The sequence below is a fragment of the Molossus molossus genome, unplaced genomic scaffold (genome assembly GCF_014108415.1).
Source record: "Molossus molossus isolate mMolMol1 unplaced genomic scaffold, mMolMol1.p scaffold_m16_p_22, whole genome shotgun sequence".
Classification (NCBI taxonomy): Eukaryota; Metazoa; Chordata; class Mammalia; order Chiroptera; family Molossidae; genus Molossus; species Molossus molossus.
In genome coordinates, this window is record NW_023425358.1 from 25838329 (window position 1) to 25855053 (window position 16725).

The 16725-nt window shown below is 49.0% G+C and overlaps 1 protein-coding gene across 2 annotated transcripts in view; it reads right to left on the bottom strand.

Annotated features, from left to right (window-relative positions):
- The window catches only part of SSH1 (slingshot protein phosphatase 1), a 55656-nt gene extending 42756 nt beyond the window's left edge, over window positions 1-12900 (bottom strand). The window contains exons 1-2 of one of the 2 annotated variants that reach the window (XM_036276183.1): window positions 12832-12900; window positions 8201-8241 (exon numbers count right to left, since the gene is read on the bottom strand). In XM_036276183.1, the coding sequence (XP_036132076.1) occupies window positions 8201-8241; window positions 12832-12900 (110 nt within the window). The remainder of the gene's footprint in view (window positions 1-8200; window positions 8242-12831) is intronic. The other variant, XM_036276184.1, reaches the window with a different exon arrangement.
- Between the last annotated feature and the right edge of the window lie 3825 nt (window positions 12901-16725).

Sequence of the window (16725 nt, forward strand, 5' to 3'; positions counted from 1 at the left end):
TCACCGTCAATGAAAATAACAACAGGACCTCGTGTCAGGCAGGTATCAGGCGAGGACTTGGCACTGCTCACAATACAAGACCCTCAATTTCAGGGAGGGCAGGTGGCTGGCCCAAGGTCACAGCCATGCAGGTGGTCAGGTGGTAGAGCCAATACCCACCCAGGGGCCCTGCTCTGTCCAGCCACAGGCTAGCAGTGTGACCTTTGTAATTCACACAGCTGTCACCCATCTCACTGAGATGCTCGAGGCCACACCCAGAGGCAGGCCAGCTGGGTGGTCTCATCAGCACATCACCTCCACCATTGGGGCCACCAACAGTACTTACCACCCACCCCAGTGGGAGCCCCACGGGCCAGACTCACGGTCTTGCCCCCGTCCCTGGCCCAATCACTCAGTTCATCTTGAAGAGGACACCTCCTTATTTTGATTAATCCTATTTTGATTAATCCTGTTTTCTTACTGCAGCCTTCCTTGAAGCAGAATGACTCGTTTAGATGTCCTCCTCGCCTTAGGAATTTTCTAATAAGCCGTCCAGATCCAGAGGTCTTCCCGCAGCACGACATATGCCAAAGACGAGCTCTGGAGGCGGAGCCCTTCTCTCTAAGTGGCCACTACTGTGCACGTGGTCCTGCTCCGGAGGGCAAGTTGTGCCCGACGAGGTGGGTCCACGCAGAAGGTCCACTTCTTCTCAGTAGTCAACGGGTTTGCTCCGTCTCAGGGTCAGATCATAACAAGGACCTGGCTAGACACCCCACAAATGCCTGACCTTGCTCTTAGTGTGGGAATAAAGGAGAAATCCTTGACAGTATGTTCCAAATCTACCATGCATGATTAGAAGTACAATGTAACACAGAACTAGACTGGTGGGTCTGAGGCCTCTTATTCTTGGATTTGGAAGCCATCATCTCATCTGTCTCTTCACTTTACAAAGGAGGAAATAGGGGCCCAGAGACATTTAGCAACTTGCCTAAGGTTGCACAGCAGAGGACACATTTCAGGACAGAACCTAGGCTTTCTGACTCTCTCTCACCGAGTTGTTTCATTTACTAGGAGGGTGGTCACTGTCACCAATGAAGAGCGGCACGAGCATTCCTGTTGTGTGCACACTCCCCTGGTAAGCTAAGTGTGTGGGAAGAATGAGACAGAGGCCCCACAGCACACTTTTGAAGCCTGAGTATTAGTATTTGAAAAGTTTAATGAAACCTACTACTCTGAGCAAAATTCATTTTAAGTTAACCTTAATAATAAAGTTAATTAAGTTTCAACAGAATCAAATTAACTCTTTGCTTCTGTTTCCTTTCGTCCCCACTCTAGGGCAATATCCCAACAACAAAAATATTTAATGCATACCGAAGGCAAATTCTGATTTTAAAATCAAATGTTCCAACAAACTACCAGGAATAATACCTGAGTTAAACTGAAAGTAACAGCAAAACTGTATAATGGCCCCAGAATTTTAAAAGTGTGTGTAGTCCAATATTGAAAATTCGGAGTCAATGGAAGGCCACTGCCTATGAAGCCGTGGGGTTGGGGACAGGAAGGGATGAGATGAACACAAATTTGCATGCCTCCTATGAGGAACCAGATCGGAAAGGAAGAGACATGGATGTTTGAGTCACAATGCCCTGTGTTCAAACCCTGGTTCTGGCATCTCACTGGCCTCTCTGAACTATAGTTTCCTCCAATGAGGCCGGCACCCACTTTCCAGGCCTCTGGGAAGACAAAACATGACCAAGTGCACAAAGTTCCAAATGCAGTGCTTGCAACCCCAGGCACCCAATGAACAGCTGGCATTATTATTCCCAGGGTGCTCTGCCCAGAGGTATGGGAAGGGGGATATAGATGATTCTTGCTCTAAGTAGAGGTCAAGGAAGTCATGTGACAGGACTTACCTAAAGCACACATCTCACAGTGGGACCACTAGAGTTCAAGCTGAGTGGATTGCAAAGCCAGTTCTTGGGACGAACTCATTAACTCCACTCTGCCCCCGGTGAGAGATCTGAAACTGGGAGGAGGGTTAGTAGAGATGGCTCTTGAATTTAGGGATTAAGAGCACAGGTTTTGGAGTTAAAGACACATAAAGCATGAAGGTCTCGGCTCTGCCACTTTCTACTGAATGAAATTGGGCCAGTTACCTCTCTGAGGCTTTATCTTCTCATTGAGAATGGAATTTTGCATGGACTAGATGAAATCAGGCACACAAGGCGACTCACAGAATAGCGCATGTTTGAAGCGTTCACTCCCAGGTCCTCCGATCCTGCATTACTTCCCTCCTTAGCACCTACTGACACACTTAATGTACTTGTTTATTCTTACTGTCTTGTCTCCCCCACAGAATGTCAGCCACAAGGGCAGGGTTTGTTTTGTCCCCTGCTATATTACCAGCTCCTAGAACAGTGCTTGGCTCACAGTAGGTGCTCAATAAATGTTTGTTGAATGAATGACTCATAAGCAGACAAACCAGGACAGAGTGGTATTGAGACTGATCTAATGGTGCCAAACCGCACAGGGAAATTGCAGGAAAAGTATCTTTCCTTTGCTCCCATATGTTGTCCCAGACCACTTAGGGTTCCTCAGTGTGAAACAGAATGCAGATAACCAATTCACAAGACTTCGGTGGCCCATCCAGGGCATACCAGGTGCTTTGAGGGTAGAGGCCAGGAAGGCCTGTCCTTGTGGTGGGCATGTGATCTAGGCGGCAGGTGCCCTTAACACTACAAAGCAAGGCCCAAGTCCCAAAGAAATACTAAAGAGAAAAATGCCAGTGGGAAGAAAACAGAAGTTAAGAATCACCCCCTGCAGAAGCTGGGCCCGGAAGGAGGTGCAGAGAGGGGGCGCTTGTTGAATGTCTACTGTGGGAGAAGAGATTCCTGCAATGATCGTATTTAATTCTGACAGCAACCTACAAGCTGTGCATGATTCTGCCCACTGGACACTGAGGCCTGCCTGAGGTCATACAACAGCCAGCTGAGGTGACAGGATGACAGAGGTTGGAGCCAAACCCAGGCCTATTTCTCCCTAAGACCAAGGCTCAGGGAAAACATGTTTAAGGGTCAGTGGAGATGGTATTTCAGAGGCCAAAATATTCAAAGTAGGTGCGAATCCAAGAGATGACACACCTCCGGATGAGGACCAAGGTGTGGGGTGCTGAGTAGAGAACACAGTGGTCGCCGGCTTGGTGATCAATCCCCGTGGGGTCCTGATGCTCCTGGCCTCTTCCCACGAAGACTGAACATCCCCGAGTTCACATCATACATGCCTGCTACTTCTGTAACACTGAATGGAAACCTGTTCAGTTACATAACTGCTTTCTCTGCACTGGACAGGGGTATCTCAAGAACTCCCCCAGATTGAGACTGGTGGGTAGAATTTCGAGGTGGCCCAAGAACCCAGGCCCTGGTGCAGGCACCCCGAGTGAGTCCCTATCCTGACTGCTGTGGGACCAGGGGACACGATGGGAGAGCTGCTCCCTTAATTAGGTGACCCTGTCTGGGAAAGGTGATGGATGGTCACTCCCGTGATGGCGTTCAGTTCCAGAACCCCGTGGCGGCGGTTCCTCCTGCCGGCCTTGGAGAAGCAAGCTGCCCTGGCTTCTACAGGTGAAAGAGAATGAATTCTGCCAAGAACCACTGTGACTTTGGAAGCGGACCCCAGCCTTGGATGAGACCCTAGGACTGGCCAACATCTTGACTGTAGCCACATGAGACCCTACGCAGAGGACCCAGCTACACCGTGTCCAGATTCCTGACCCATGGAAACCGTGAGATAATAACCAGACATTGTTTCGGACCCCGGAGTTGGTGGTGGTGTAACTTGTTACACAGCAACAGCTCACTGAAATAGCAACCTGCTGCAGAGAGCCTGGGGGCAGCGGATGCCTGACACCTCTTGGCAGACCTTAACTGGGCAGATTATCATCAGGGATGATAAAGTCCAGGCTGAGAATGTGCCAAGAAAGGCAGAAAGGAACCCCCGAGGGTGGACAGGCGTGAGAGAGGAGGCACCACTTGGAGATGAGGAAGCATGGTCCGTGGAGCAAGGACATGCCAACCTCCACCCCACCCTGATGCTATGGGGGAGGAAGAGAGGGCAAAGGCACACTTCAAAAGGTCATAAGGAGAATGGGGTCCTCTGGGGAATTCCAGGGCAAGACCAAAAAGGGAAGGGAGCACGGAGGAAAAGACGGAGGTGCGAGAGACTTTACAGTTTACCACGGAAACCAGATAAAACAGAGAAGACTAAATCCTGCTGCTTCTCTGGCCCAAACAGCTGCTTGGCCAGGCATGAAAAAAATCAAAAGAACGCTAATGAACATTTTCATGCGCTTGATTTGGAAACACTGGAAAAAAAAAACATTCATTCCTGATCCACACGCTGGAGACAACACAACCATATTCTCTCCTGGGGCCTTGCCTGGCACACAACCACTTATATCTCATGCCAGGCTGAGGCAGCTCCCAGGATGGCGAGGGAGCCAGAAGCCGCTGCCAGCAGGGCCATCTGCTCACCAATTCCCACAGTCTGAACAGCACAGCTTCCAAAGGGTATTGCAGGAGGCTGGCAGCGGTCTGCACACGCAGAGAGCCGGGGACAGGAGCAGAACGGGCTCTACACTGCTCTGCGTTCTGGGCAGATGATGATCAGTTCCTGAGACATTTTCCAGAAGGCCTTCAGAGAAACTCTGAATTACAACACTGATTCTGCGAGCGTGCATCACTAGCTGCGTTTCACAGGTAAAAGAGGCAGGCTGCTCCAGGTCAGAGAGCGTGCACAGAGGTGGCCCTCTCAGGGCCGGCCCAGTGTGACAACAGCAGGCACCATACCTGCAGGGAGCCGGTCCCTCTAATTCGACGCTGCGAACTGACACTGAGATGAGCAACACCTTGTGAAGACCAAACGCAGCAGCCTCTCTCCAAGCCCACCTGGACCTGACTCACGCCTGATGATAATCTGCCCATTCAAACGACTGACAACTGAAAGGTTGTAGTTTATTTCTGTCTTACAGATGAATGACTGAGACCCACAGAGTGTAGTAATGCACTGAGGTGGAGGAACTCAGCTGCCAGTGCAAGAGCCAGACCCCGAACCCCACGTCTTTCCCCTCTACACCTTGCTCTTTCTCATACATGTGCGCAATTTACTGCAGGCTCAAAACTAAGTTACTATATTTAAACTGGTGAAATGTATGTGCAGGCAGGGAACTAAGGCCCTGTCACTAAGGGAAGCACCAAGAGTCGGGGACAACACGAAAGCACACGAACCTGCCCCACCAGGCAGGTGTGGTACCTGGAACAGACGGAGAAACCAAGAGCTGGCCTGTCTCCTCTCAGAGAGGGGAGCAGCAGCCCGCTGGGGTGGGAGCCCTGACCTGGCTGTGAGGACCGCGGCCATGGAAAATGGAATCGGCTTAGGAAAGAGCACAGTCCGGGAGCAGGGAGAAACTGAAAAACAGCACGTGCAAGAGGGGGTGACCCAGAGATGATACCACCAGTGAAGGGCAGAAAGACAGGAGAGAAAGGGAGAGAGAAATACCCTGTTGTCCCCAGTTTGTCTCCCTTACCCACGTCCTTTAGAAACTAAAACATGTCCGTTTACCTTCAGCCTCAATTTGAAGCAAAGAGAAATCTGCTCTCCCTGACTATCCTCCCTCCAAAAAAAAAGCAAAACCAACTGACTATTCCATACATTTTTTTCCTAGGAGAGGCTTAGAGAGAAGCCTGAACATGCAAATCAATACACGATGTGAATAAGTTTCAGACGAAGCTTAAACCAGGACACCAGAACGTTCCTTGTTGGGCAGGAAGGGTCAGAAAGCAGGTTGGTGTCCTCTGCCTAAAAGGGGAGTGAAATGTCAAGGTGACAAAGAGGGACTGAAAGAGGAACCTGAAAGGACAAGCTCAGAGCCAGGTCCCCAACTCCAGCCCAGGGTCTCCTAGAGTTCACAGTGGCCTTGAGGACCTGCTGAGAGCGACGAGGAGGAACTCAAGTGGTTATCAGAGTGATCTGACATCCTGGGAGGCACCCCCACAAGTCAGTGGTGGTCCTCAGTTCTGGCCTTGGTGCTGCTTCTAACACCTGGGTGACCTTAGGCAAGTTCCCTCACCTGTACGCCTGAGACAGCTGATTCAACTGAGCTGGTCTCAAAAGGCAGAGCAGTATGATACACTCAGGTGTCAGAGGCACCAGAGGCCTCACTTCAGATACAGTACGTCTCACATACAACCTTGGGCCTCAGGTTCCTCACCTGTAAACTGGGGAAATACGCCTCCCCCTCCCGCCCGCTGCATAGGATTGTGTGGGATTAAATACGGCAATATAGAGAGCTGTCGGCACGGCACTTCCTTCCCTTGCAAGGTCCTCTCCAGCTCCCAACTGTGAAGAGAAGGGGGCAAATACACATTGGCCAGAAGGGCAAATACACATTTTCATATCACTGCTATTTGTAAGTTCTTAACTGAAAACATTTCAGAACACGATGCTAGCCCTGGCCAGTTTGGCTCAGCGGTTGGAGCGTCGGCCTTCGGTCCAGAGAGACTGGGTTCGGTTCCTGCTAAGGGCGCGTACCTCGGTTGCAGTTTGTCCCCAGCCCTGGTTGGTCGTGCAGGTGGTGGCCACTCAATGTGTCCCTTTCACGTCGATGTTTCTCTCTCTTTCTCTCTCTCTCTCTCTCCCTCCCACTCTATCTGAACAAAAAATGGGGAAAATGTCCTCGGGTGAGGATAAAAAAACAAAACAAAAAAACACTATGCCATCAGCCAATTAAAGAAAACCAAAAATAGTTCTTTGCCTCAAAGGCAATCCAAGTGAAAGATCTGTGTCCTGGGCCAGAGCCCTAAAGGAAAGGAATGAGGGTCAAAGGGTGGAAGAGATTCCACCGCCAGGTAAGAGCTGGAGGGAGGCGGGGAAGGGACGCAGGTGCCTGCTGGGAGGGCCCCACACAGTGGTCACAGGGATCAGCCCAGCTCCCAGTTCTGCCCCCACACAGCCTCCAAGGACCACACTTCCTCTTCTCCCCTCCCTGCCTCTAAGCAGAGCCACTCACCAGTGTGCTCTGTAATGTGGCCCGTTACTGCCCCCACTTGGGAAGGTGGCCGATTTCAGTCTTCCAGCCCTGGCTGAGAACCTGAGTAACCAAAGCACCAGGTGTAAGAGTAAATTTGTCATTGTCACTGGTCCTTTCTCGAGCATAACATTAAAACGAGGGCCCAGAGAATGAAATATGACATCGCTTTGATTTTTGCAGGCTATTGTTTCCCTGCACACAAATGATCTTTAGAAATCATGTGTACCACGATTAAAGCATTTTCCCTCCCTTCTCTCAAACACACAGAAACTTCAAAAACAGGCCTAGCACATTCCCACTACCTCTGCATGTTGCAGTGGAGTTTAAGCAGGGGAACATCCTGCTCCCGGTGATGAATGCCTGACCCCAGTTTCTGAACACATATTTCCTTTTCCAATTAATTTTCCTCCTCCTCACAAGATGAAACCAGCATTTTTTTTTTTTTAAAGGACAATGTCCCCAAAACTGTTGACTTTTTTAAACTGTAAGAGTCAGAGTTTCAGATTGGTTCCTTGGCACTGAGAAACACATTATATAATGAAGTGCTAAATCTTCTGTATACCCGTAAAATACCCAAAGGGAAAGAGCCTTCATTTTGGGCAAAGAAAAACAAAAATACTTTGGTGTCTACTATTGAATATAGCAACTGAGGACTACAACTTCAGAAATTTTTTTTTTTAATGAGCATAGCTAAAGATTTCTCACAAGCACCCCCCCAAAAAAACAACAACAAAAACACCTTGAATTAATAAACGTGGGGGGATGAATGTCTGTTTCAAATCAGCAATGTCCTTACCTAAAAGAAAGATCTTACCGAAAGCAGGACAGAAATGCGAGAGCATATTACACGATTTTTTTTTTTTTAAAGCAAAGGGTAAAATCTGAAAGAAAGTATATAAAAATGCCCATAAGGGTAAAGCAAGGGTGGCAGAATAATGGCAATTATTTTCCTTCTTTTCTAAACGTTATATAATGTTATCGAAGCTGTTTATCATTAAACATGTGCAATTTTTAAGGCACTACTGAAAAAAAACTGGTGTATTCTTTTTTGAGGATTCTCCCTTTTGGAGAAAAACAACAGTGTTTCTTACCTGCTTAGAAGAAAGACTTAAGAAGGAAAATTACAAGCCTGCTTACCTGAGGTTTAACTTCCGATCTTCATCGCTGCCAGCCTCCAACTACAGAGAAAGAAAGAGAATGTCACCCCAGAGATGGCACTAGCAACAAGCCTCTGACATGAGCCTCACATTTTCTGCTCTGGTGTCTGAAAAAGATACAGATGTCCAGGAAACCTGGCTATTTCTAAACTGCCGCACCCTTTCCTTGCCAAGCCAGCTCCGCCATTCCTCTGAGTCATTCTCATGGAGGAATTTAGAAGTTTCCCAGTGTTTACCCACATTCCTTCGACAGCATTGTGGACGGGTATCTGGTAACTGAACATCACTATCTGGCATTGTAGCTCAGCCCACTTGTTCAATACTCAGTTCTCAACTTTCGGGGACAGAGGGTTTGGATCTTATCCTATTTTTCTTTTTTAAGGGGAGGGGGCTATGTTTTAAGAGACTCCGTTTCCTCCTTCAAGGTAGGCCATAGCTGAGTGATCCACACTATTCTAGCCTCAATAGATGAGTTAAAAGAAAAACACCAACCACTCCAGGCAAGTCTTTCACAATGGAAAGTGGCCAGGATCAGGCTGTCAGCCTGTGGGTCTGAAAAGCTCTTGGTGGTTCTCTAAAAGGCTTAAATGTTGAATATAAAACTTTCTAGGCAATTGGTTTATTTATACAAATGAAAGAAAGGGATATATAATATTTTCTGAGTTAAAAGGCCAAGAGGGGAGGCTCTAAAAGTACCCATGACTTAAACCCCAACTGCAATTTTTCTTTCTTTTTCCTTTTTCAAGGATAAAACTGAAATGAGAATATTCTCTCTCTCTCTCTCTCAAACAACTGCACCATTGGGACTTGGCGTGTTTTGTATGTTACACAGAGGAGCCCATTGAATGGGAAAGAGAAACCTGGAAAGCAGTGATGGCTGGGAGAGATGCAAGGCTGATCGAGGACAGAAACCTGACAGCATTGGGAAAAGGGTGCAGAGCTCATGTAGGGAGGGGCCTGGGCCGCAAGGGACACAGGCCACAGGGTTCTACAACCTGACGAAGCCAAAAGCGATGGGGAAAGGGTAAAGAGCTAATACAGGGAGGGGCCTGGGCCACAGGAGACACGTGTCAGAGGGCACTGGAGTCCCTTAATTCTATTAGGTAAAGGTATATATAGAATTATGCAGAGGCACTCACAGGTGGCCACTGAGTTCTCGCAAGCTCTACCCCGTACCGAAGAAGTGGAAACTCAAGGAGGGCTTTGCTGGCCACAGGGCTGTGCAATTCGGTCCCGAAGTGGCATACACAAAACCATTCCCACCACCACCACCACCAACTTCGAAGAGAATGATGGGTCTAACCCAGTGGTTCTCACCCAGGGGCAATTTTTCTCAAAAGGGGACACTGGACAATGTCTGGAGCCCTTTTTTGGAGGGTGCTACTGGCATCTAGTGGGTAGAAAACAGAGTGCTACTAAACAGCCTGCAATACACAAGACAGCCCCCACAACCAAGAATTTTCAGGCCCTAGCGTCAGCAGGGTTGGAAACCCTGATCCAACCCCCTAAAATGGACTGGAGATCTGCCCATGAAAATTAGTCATCTTGAATGTTTGTCAAAAATAACAACGTGATGATCCATTCCTGAAAATTATTGACTTAGTTATTCTCCTGCTTTCTACCTGTTCTCACAAAGGAATGAGATAAAGTTAACCATAAAATGACATAAATGAGATAATTAAAGATTGGGGCGGGGGTGATAATTAAAAGAGCAAGGAACATGGTTCTGCTGGCCAGGCTGTGATTTCCCTCAGTTCCCACGCCATGCAGGACAGGCTGGGTCAGGAAACAGCTGTCCTAAGTCTCTCTCACTTAAAGAAGAATTTTGATGAATGAGGAAGTGTTCTGGGGGTAGATACTTGAAGACCATTTCCACTCTCTGTGATTCTCAGGATAAAAGGCAATGGAAGGTCAGTTATATCCCAAAGAAAGAAACCCCATATGTCAAAGAACAGAGAACTCAGCTCTTTTAAATGAGCCGAGGCCTAGAGAGAGCAAGTAACCTGAGGGCAGGCCAGAGGCAGAGTGGCCTGGCCCACATCTCTTGCCTGCACGCAGGCACTTGCTCTGGGTTCTGTCTTGCTTCTTCATGCCTCATCCCATCTGGAAGCCTCACCTTCCAAGAAACATCCCTGTCTCAGCTGGCTTGCTGGGCGACTAAAGTTGGCTGGAGTTTGATTCAATGTTTATCAGGTTACTGGCATCTTGTGAAAATAATGCTTTATATAATCAGTTAAAATGTCTCTAGTGGAAAAAACCCAAATGTCCAACAAAATGTGGTACGTCAATAAAATGGAAATTAAAAGGAATGAAGTACTGGTACAATGTACAACATGGATGAGCCTTGAAAACGTGATTTAAGTGAAAGACTTAAAAGACCACCACTGCCCTGGCCAGTTTGGCTCAGTGGTTAGAGCGTCGGCCTGTGGTCCAGAGAGATCCGGGTTTGGTTCCCGCTAAGGGCAAGTACCTTGGTTGCAGTTTGTCCTTGGCCCTGGCTGGGTCGTTCGGGTGGCAACCACTCAATGTGTCCCTTTCACATCGATGTTTCTCTCTCTCTCTCTCTGTCTCCCTCCCACTCTATCTGAACAAAAAATGGAAAAAAGTCCTCGAGTGAGGATAAAAATAAATAAATAAAGACCACAGATTATATTATCCCACTTATGTGAAATGCTCAGATAGGCAAATCCATAGAGACACAAAGTACATTAGTGGTTGCCTAGAGTTGGTGAGAGCGGTTCAGGGGTCAGGGGTGGTGGGAGGAAGGCTCTGGGTGATGGCAATGGGGTGTGGGGGTGATGAAAATATTCTAGAATTAGACCGTGGTAATGATTGCACAACCTTGAGAATATCCTAAACCACTGACTTATATACTTTAAATGGTGAATTTATGGTATGTAAATTTTATCTCTGCTAAAAAGTAATGACAATTTTTAAATGTGTCTAAGACAGGAATAGATCAGGTGTAAGTAACACAGGGAGTATGGGGTTTAGAATCAGAGACCCAGGCTAAGAGGACCTTCCTAAAGCTGAACTCTTCACTCATCTCACAGAGTTTTTGAGAAGGAAACATGAGATTAAGTGCATACAAGTACTTGTCCACAGCAAGACAGCAATAATAGGAGAGCAGATGTCTCTGTGGGGAGGACAGAAGCCACTGCAGCCTCACTTCTAGGTTACAGGCAAATGGCCACCAGTGTTCTTTCTCAGCGTGCAGGGGAGGAACTATTACAATCTTCCTTCCATAGACAAGATAACTCATTAGGGGCCTCTCCTCACGAGGAGGGGGCAGCCACTCTGAAAATGTTCCTGCCAGTCCTAGCAAAACAAGCCAAAGAGCTACCGGGTGGGAAAGACAGGGCTGCTCAACCAAACAGAGGTCCGCATCTCTGTCTCACAGACACACACAAACCTTTCCTTTCCTTGCTATCAGTCAACTTCCCCCACAGAGAAGGGGCCTGAATCTAGGGGCCACTTCCTGGGCCTGCAGGGCTCCTCCTCCTCCAGCCTTCTCCAAACAGTGCACGGTCTCCTCCTCCAGCTGCTCTGTCTTCAAGCCAACACTCAGTCTTGCCATAGAAACAAGTTTAAACCAGAGGCCTTCACCAGTTCTCCAAGAGAAGGTGAGCAAGAGCAGAGACAAGAGGGTTAGTCCTGCAGCTGCAGCAGTGACCGGCATAGAGGGCTGAGGCCCCAGCCTAGCAAAGTCTAGCCCAACTGTAGACTCAGAGGACCAATTTCCCAATGACCCCAGAACAAGGAGCCTGCCACATACAGGCCAAGTCACACACAGTCCCACAGAAAACTGTGCAGGGCAACCATGCATCCCCAGAATGCATCTGTGCAACCAGGGAAACCCCAGAATCAGCTTCTACCACACAGCCAGATGCACGTAAACATGCAGCCCCCAGTGATACTACAAAAAGGCAGACTCAGCTGCACACAAAGACCTGAGCTCACTCAGTCACTGTCACCAAGAGCCAGCACTCCAGGGGCATGCCATCAGGGAAACAATCTCACACATTCACAGGGGCACCCTGGTGGCCTCTCTCACAGCATCTCACAGGCACAGTTTCCAGAACACTGGCCACAGAGTCACATGCAGCAAGTCACATACAGTCTCACATACACACAGCCAGGGGCTGCCGTAAAGAGACTGGACCAGCCACAGTGTCACAAATCTCAGAACCGGCGTCTCCCATAGCTTCCCTGTCGCACATCCAGTCTCCCGCACAGTCACCCCCCCGACGGGGGTCACTGTCACACACACAGTGTCTGCACAGTCACCCCTAGGCAGGGGTCACAGCCGAACAGTTTCACTGCACAGTCATCCCCCCGTCGGGGGTCACACCCGCACATACAGTCACCCCCAGACAGGAGTCACACCCGCATACAGGGTCCCACAGTCACCCTCAGACGGGGGTCACAACTTCGCACACAGTGTCCCGCACAGTCACTCGAGTCCGGCTGTCCAGGCGGGTCGTACAGCGGCGTCCCCGCAGGCCCCGGACCGCTCGCAGCAGCCCCTCGCCGCCGCGGTGTCCTGTCCCCCGCACTCGCGGCCCAGGCCTGGCGCGGCGGTTGCTCGGCCGGGCCGGGGCCGGGGCTCACCTCGCTGTTGCTGGCGGAGGAGGAGGCCGCGCTGGGCGTGGGCGAGCGCTGCAGGGTCACCAGGGCCATGGCTGCGGCGCGGTGCGCGAGTGCCACCGAGGCCACGGGCTAGAGCCGCCGCCGCCGCCCGGGCCGGGCCCGGGGCGCTCCAGGAGCCGCGCTCGGGCGGGCCGAGCCGCGCCGGGCCGGGCCCGCCCCTCCCCCTCGGCGTCCGTCGCCCCCGCCTCCCGCCCCCCGCCTCCCGCCTCCCGCGCCGGCGCGCGCCAGACCTAGAGCCTGACCTGGGCGGGGCGCGGGGCGCGGGGCGGCGCGCGTGCGCGGCGCGGGAGCAGCAGCGACGCTGGAGGCCCCGGCGGGCGGGCCGGCCAGTCGCGCTCCCCGCGCGTCCATCACCCGCGCTCACTCCCGCGCTCCCGGTCCTCGGCTTGGGGGACGCGGCTGCGCGTGCCGACCACCGTTCGACTTAGAAGGCCCGCCCATTGCACTGGCGGGGAAACTGAGGCTGGGTGTCCGTGCAACCAGGACTGCCCCGGAGAGGGGTGGGGAGGCGCAGGCACCAGGAAATTAAAACGTCCTTGATCTCGGCCCAGTCTTTGCAGAAAGTTATACCTTCCTTCAATTGCCTATTCATTCATTCGTCTATTCGTTCCTTTATGAAATATTTATTGAGCACCTGTAAGGCATGGAGTATTGAACAGCGAGCAAAATAGATTAGGACTGCCCTCAGGGATTTCAAAAAGTGAATCACATTATAGTGGTCCTGCCTTACCTGAAATTTCGCTTTCCCTGGGTTTCAATTACCCGAGGTCTGAAAATATTAAGTGGAAATTTTCAGAAATGAACAATTCATAAGTTTTAAATTGTGCACTTGCTGAGTATCGTGATGAAATCTCAAGCTATCCTGCTCAGTTCTGCCAGGACATGAATCATCCCTTTGTCCAGTGTCGCTCCCTGCCTGTTAGTTACTTAGTAGCCAGTTATCAGATCAACTGTTTCAGTATCACAGTGCTACTGTTTAAGTAACCCTTATTTTACTTAATAATGGCCCCAAAGTGCAAGCATAGTGATGATCACAATTCAAACATGCCAAAGAGAAGTCACAAAGTGCTTCCTTTAAATTACAGGTGAGAGTTCAGATAAAAATTGTATGCTGAGGTTGCTAAGACCTATGGTAAGAACAACTCTTCTGTCCATGGAATTGTGAAGAAGGAATAAGAAATTCATGCTAGTTTTGTTGTTGCACCTCAAACTGCAATAGCCACCGTGTGTGATAAGTGCTTAGTTAAGATGGAAAAGGAATTTAAATTTGAGGGGGTAGGACATGAACAGAAAACGTGTTGTGTGTCAAAAGGCATTAACCCTCGAGTAAGACTTCAGCAAAGGACTCTTGAAGGGGGTGACACCAAACCATTTACTGCAAGTAAGAGATGGTTACACAAATTCAGGAATAGGTTTGGCATTTTATCATCTCACACATTACAAGAAAGAGAAGGGTGGGTGGAGTACAACAAGATATTTTGAGCCCTGGTTGGTTTGGCTCAGCAGTTAGAGTGTCGGGCCACGGTCCGGAGAGTCCCGGGTTCAGTTCCTGTTAAGGGCATGTACCTTGGTTGCAGCTTGTCCCTGGCCCTGGTCATGGCGAGAAATAATATTTTAGTGCAACATTTTAGAGAAACAAAATTTATGTAAAAAAAAATCTACAATGCATGAAATATCAACTTTTCTTTTTAAAGACAGGATCAGTACTGTATTGCTGATTCTTCCTTGTGCCCCAGGATCCAATATGGCACAGCAAGCTTTTACTGGTTCCATCTTGATTCGATTCTGTCTTTCTTTATCATTTTGATCATTCTAAACCCTTTAGTGAAAAGGGCCAGGGTGGGAGGGGAAAGAAGTCAAAGCCCCCTGGCCTCAGTCTGGGTCTCACAGAACCCGGGAGTAGGGGAGGAAGCCAGCTGCAAGAGGCAGCTCCCAGGTTTCCTCGCACCTAGTAGAGCCCTTTCCATCTGGTACCAGCATAATTTTTTTCACCATAATTTATCTAATCATCTCTAACCTCATCCTTATAGTCTCAGCTCAGTTTTTGCCGCTATTAAAAACAGCAAGTTGTTTGCTGTCTGCTCAAGGGTATCAAAGTGATTTGCACAGTGTTGAGGGACATGGTTTATTAACATGCACATGTCTTCCATCCATGCTCCAGGGTCGCCTCCTCCAGGAAGATCAGGTATCTCCTCTCTGTGCTCCTGCAGCCCCTGTGCCTGTTACTGGGCTGGGTCTCTTTATTTCTTGTCACACTGTTCTGATTCTCAGCTCATGGATGAGGAAATTGATGCATGGAGTGGTTAAGCCACACCCACAAGGTCACTTAGCCAGGGAATGATAAAGCTGATATCTGAACCCACATTTTTCTACTTTCGAATCCAAGCAAAAGACAGAGGTTCTTCCAATACAGCATACGAGGGGGGAAGGGAAGAGAACTCTACTGATAGTTCCCTTTTTACAGCAACTAACTTGCATTTCCCTTTAGCTATTCAGAAATGAATTTCAGAGGCAATAGAACTCTGATAGGCTGAAAAATGTCCCCCTTCTCCGCAGATGTCAATATTCCAATCCCTGGAATCTGTGAATTTGTAAACTGACAGAGCAAGGAGGACTTTTCAGTTGTAATTTAATTCAGGATGTGTAGAAGGGGAGGTTATTCAGGATTTCCTGGATTATCCCAGTGGGCATAATATAATCCCAAGGGTCATTATAAGAACAAGGCAGCCCTGGCCGGTTTGGCTCAGCTGTTAGAGCGTCAGCCTGTGGTCCAGAGAGAACCAGGTTCGGTTCCTGCTAAGGGTACGTACCTCGGTTGCAGTTTGTCTCTGGCCCTGGTTGGGTCATGCGAGTGGCAGCCACTCAATGTGTCCCTTTCATGTTGATGTTTCTCTCTCTCTTTCTCTTCCTCTCTCTCCCTCCCACTCTATCTGAATAAACAATGGAAAAATGTCCTCTGGTGAGGATAAAAAAAGAACAAGGCAGAAGGATAAAAGTGAGGAGTAGGAGGTGTGACAACAGAAGCAAGAGGCGGAGGGATATAAGTGAGGCTACAAACCAAGGAATGCAGGTGGCCTCTAGAAGCAGAAAAAGGTCTCAGAACCCCCTCAGGAAGAACTGGCCTGGCTGTCTCCCTGATTTTACACTTCTGGCCTTTAGAACTACAAGAGAACAAATTCCTGTTGTCTTAAGCTATGAAGTTCCTGGGAATTAGTTACCACAGCCATAAGTAAAAACAAAGTACTGTCCCCAGGGGGTGAATACAGAAACGAACCTACATCTGTACTGTAAGACAGTCATTATCATATCATAATCCAGTATGTTCCAGGCACTTCTTGGACATTATATTATTTTTCTCATTCACAAACTTTTGTGGAGCACCTATGTTCTCCTGGGCACTAGTCTAAGAATTTGGGGTTCATCAATGAACGAAACAGAGTCACCTCCCTTATGTTAGCGTAGGCAGCTAGTTAGATATTAATAAAAAGAAGAGAGCCAGACACCTAATTAAACCAGATTAACTAGGAGCTTCCAGACGCCCCAGGAGTCAGCCATATCCTCCACCAAAGGGACGCTAATCCCTGGTAGGGAGGAAGGACCGGCTATCCAACCTCCCCAGGGCACGACCCAAATTACCAGGAGGAGGGAGAACCAGGAAAAGGAAGGTCCTCCTACTGAAGCCTGCGCAGTAGGAGTCAAGGGGGCAACCATAAAGGGAAAGAGTCTAGCCTGGGAAAAGGATATAGGATTGGATAAGGGGCCGAGAACCCTGGAATTTCCTGGAAAGGGATTGGAAAGGGGAGGGCTCAGTACAAACCCTTGAAAGGCCAGGAAAGAGATTGGTTAGTTTGAAAG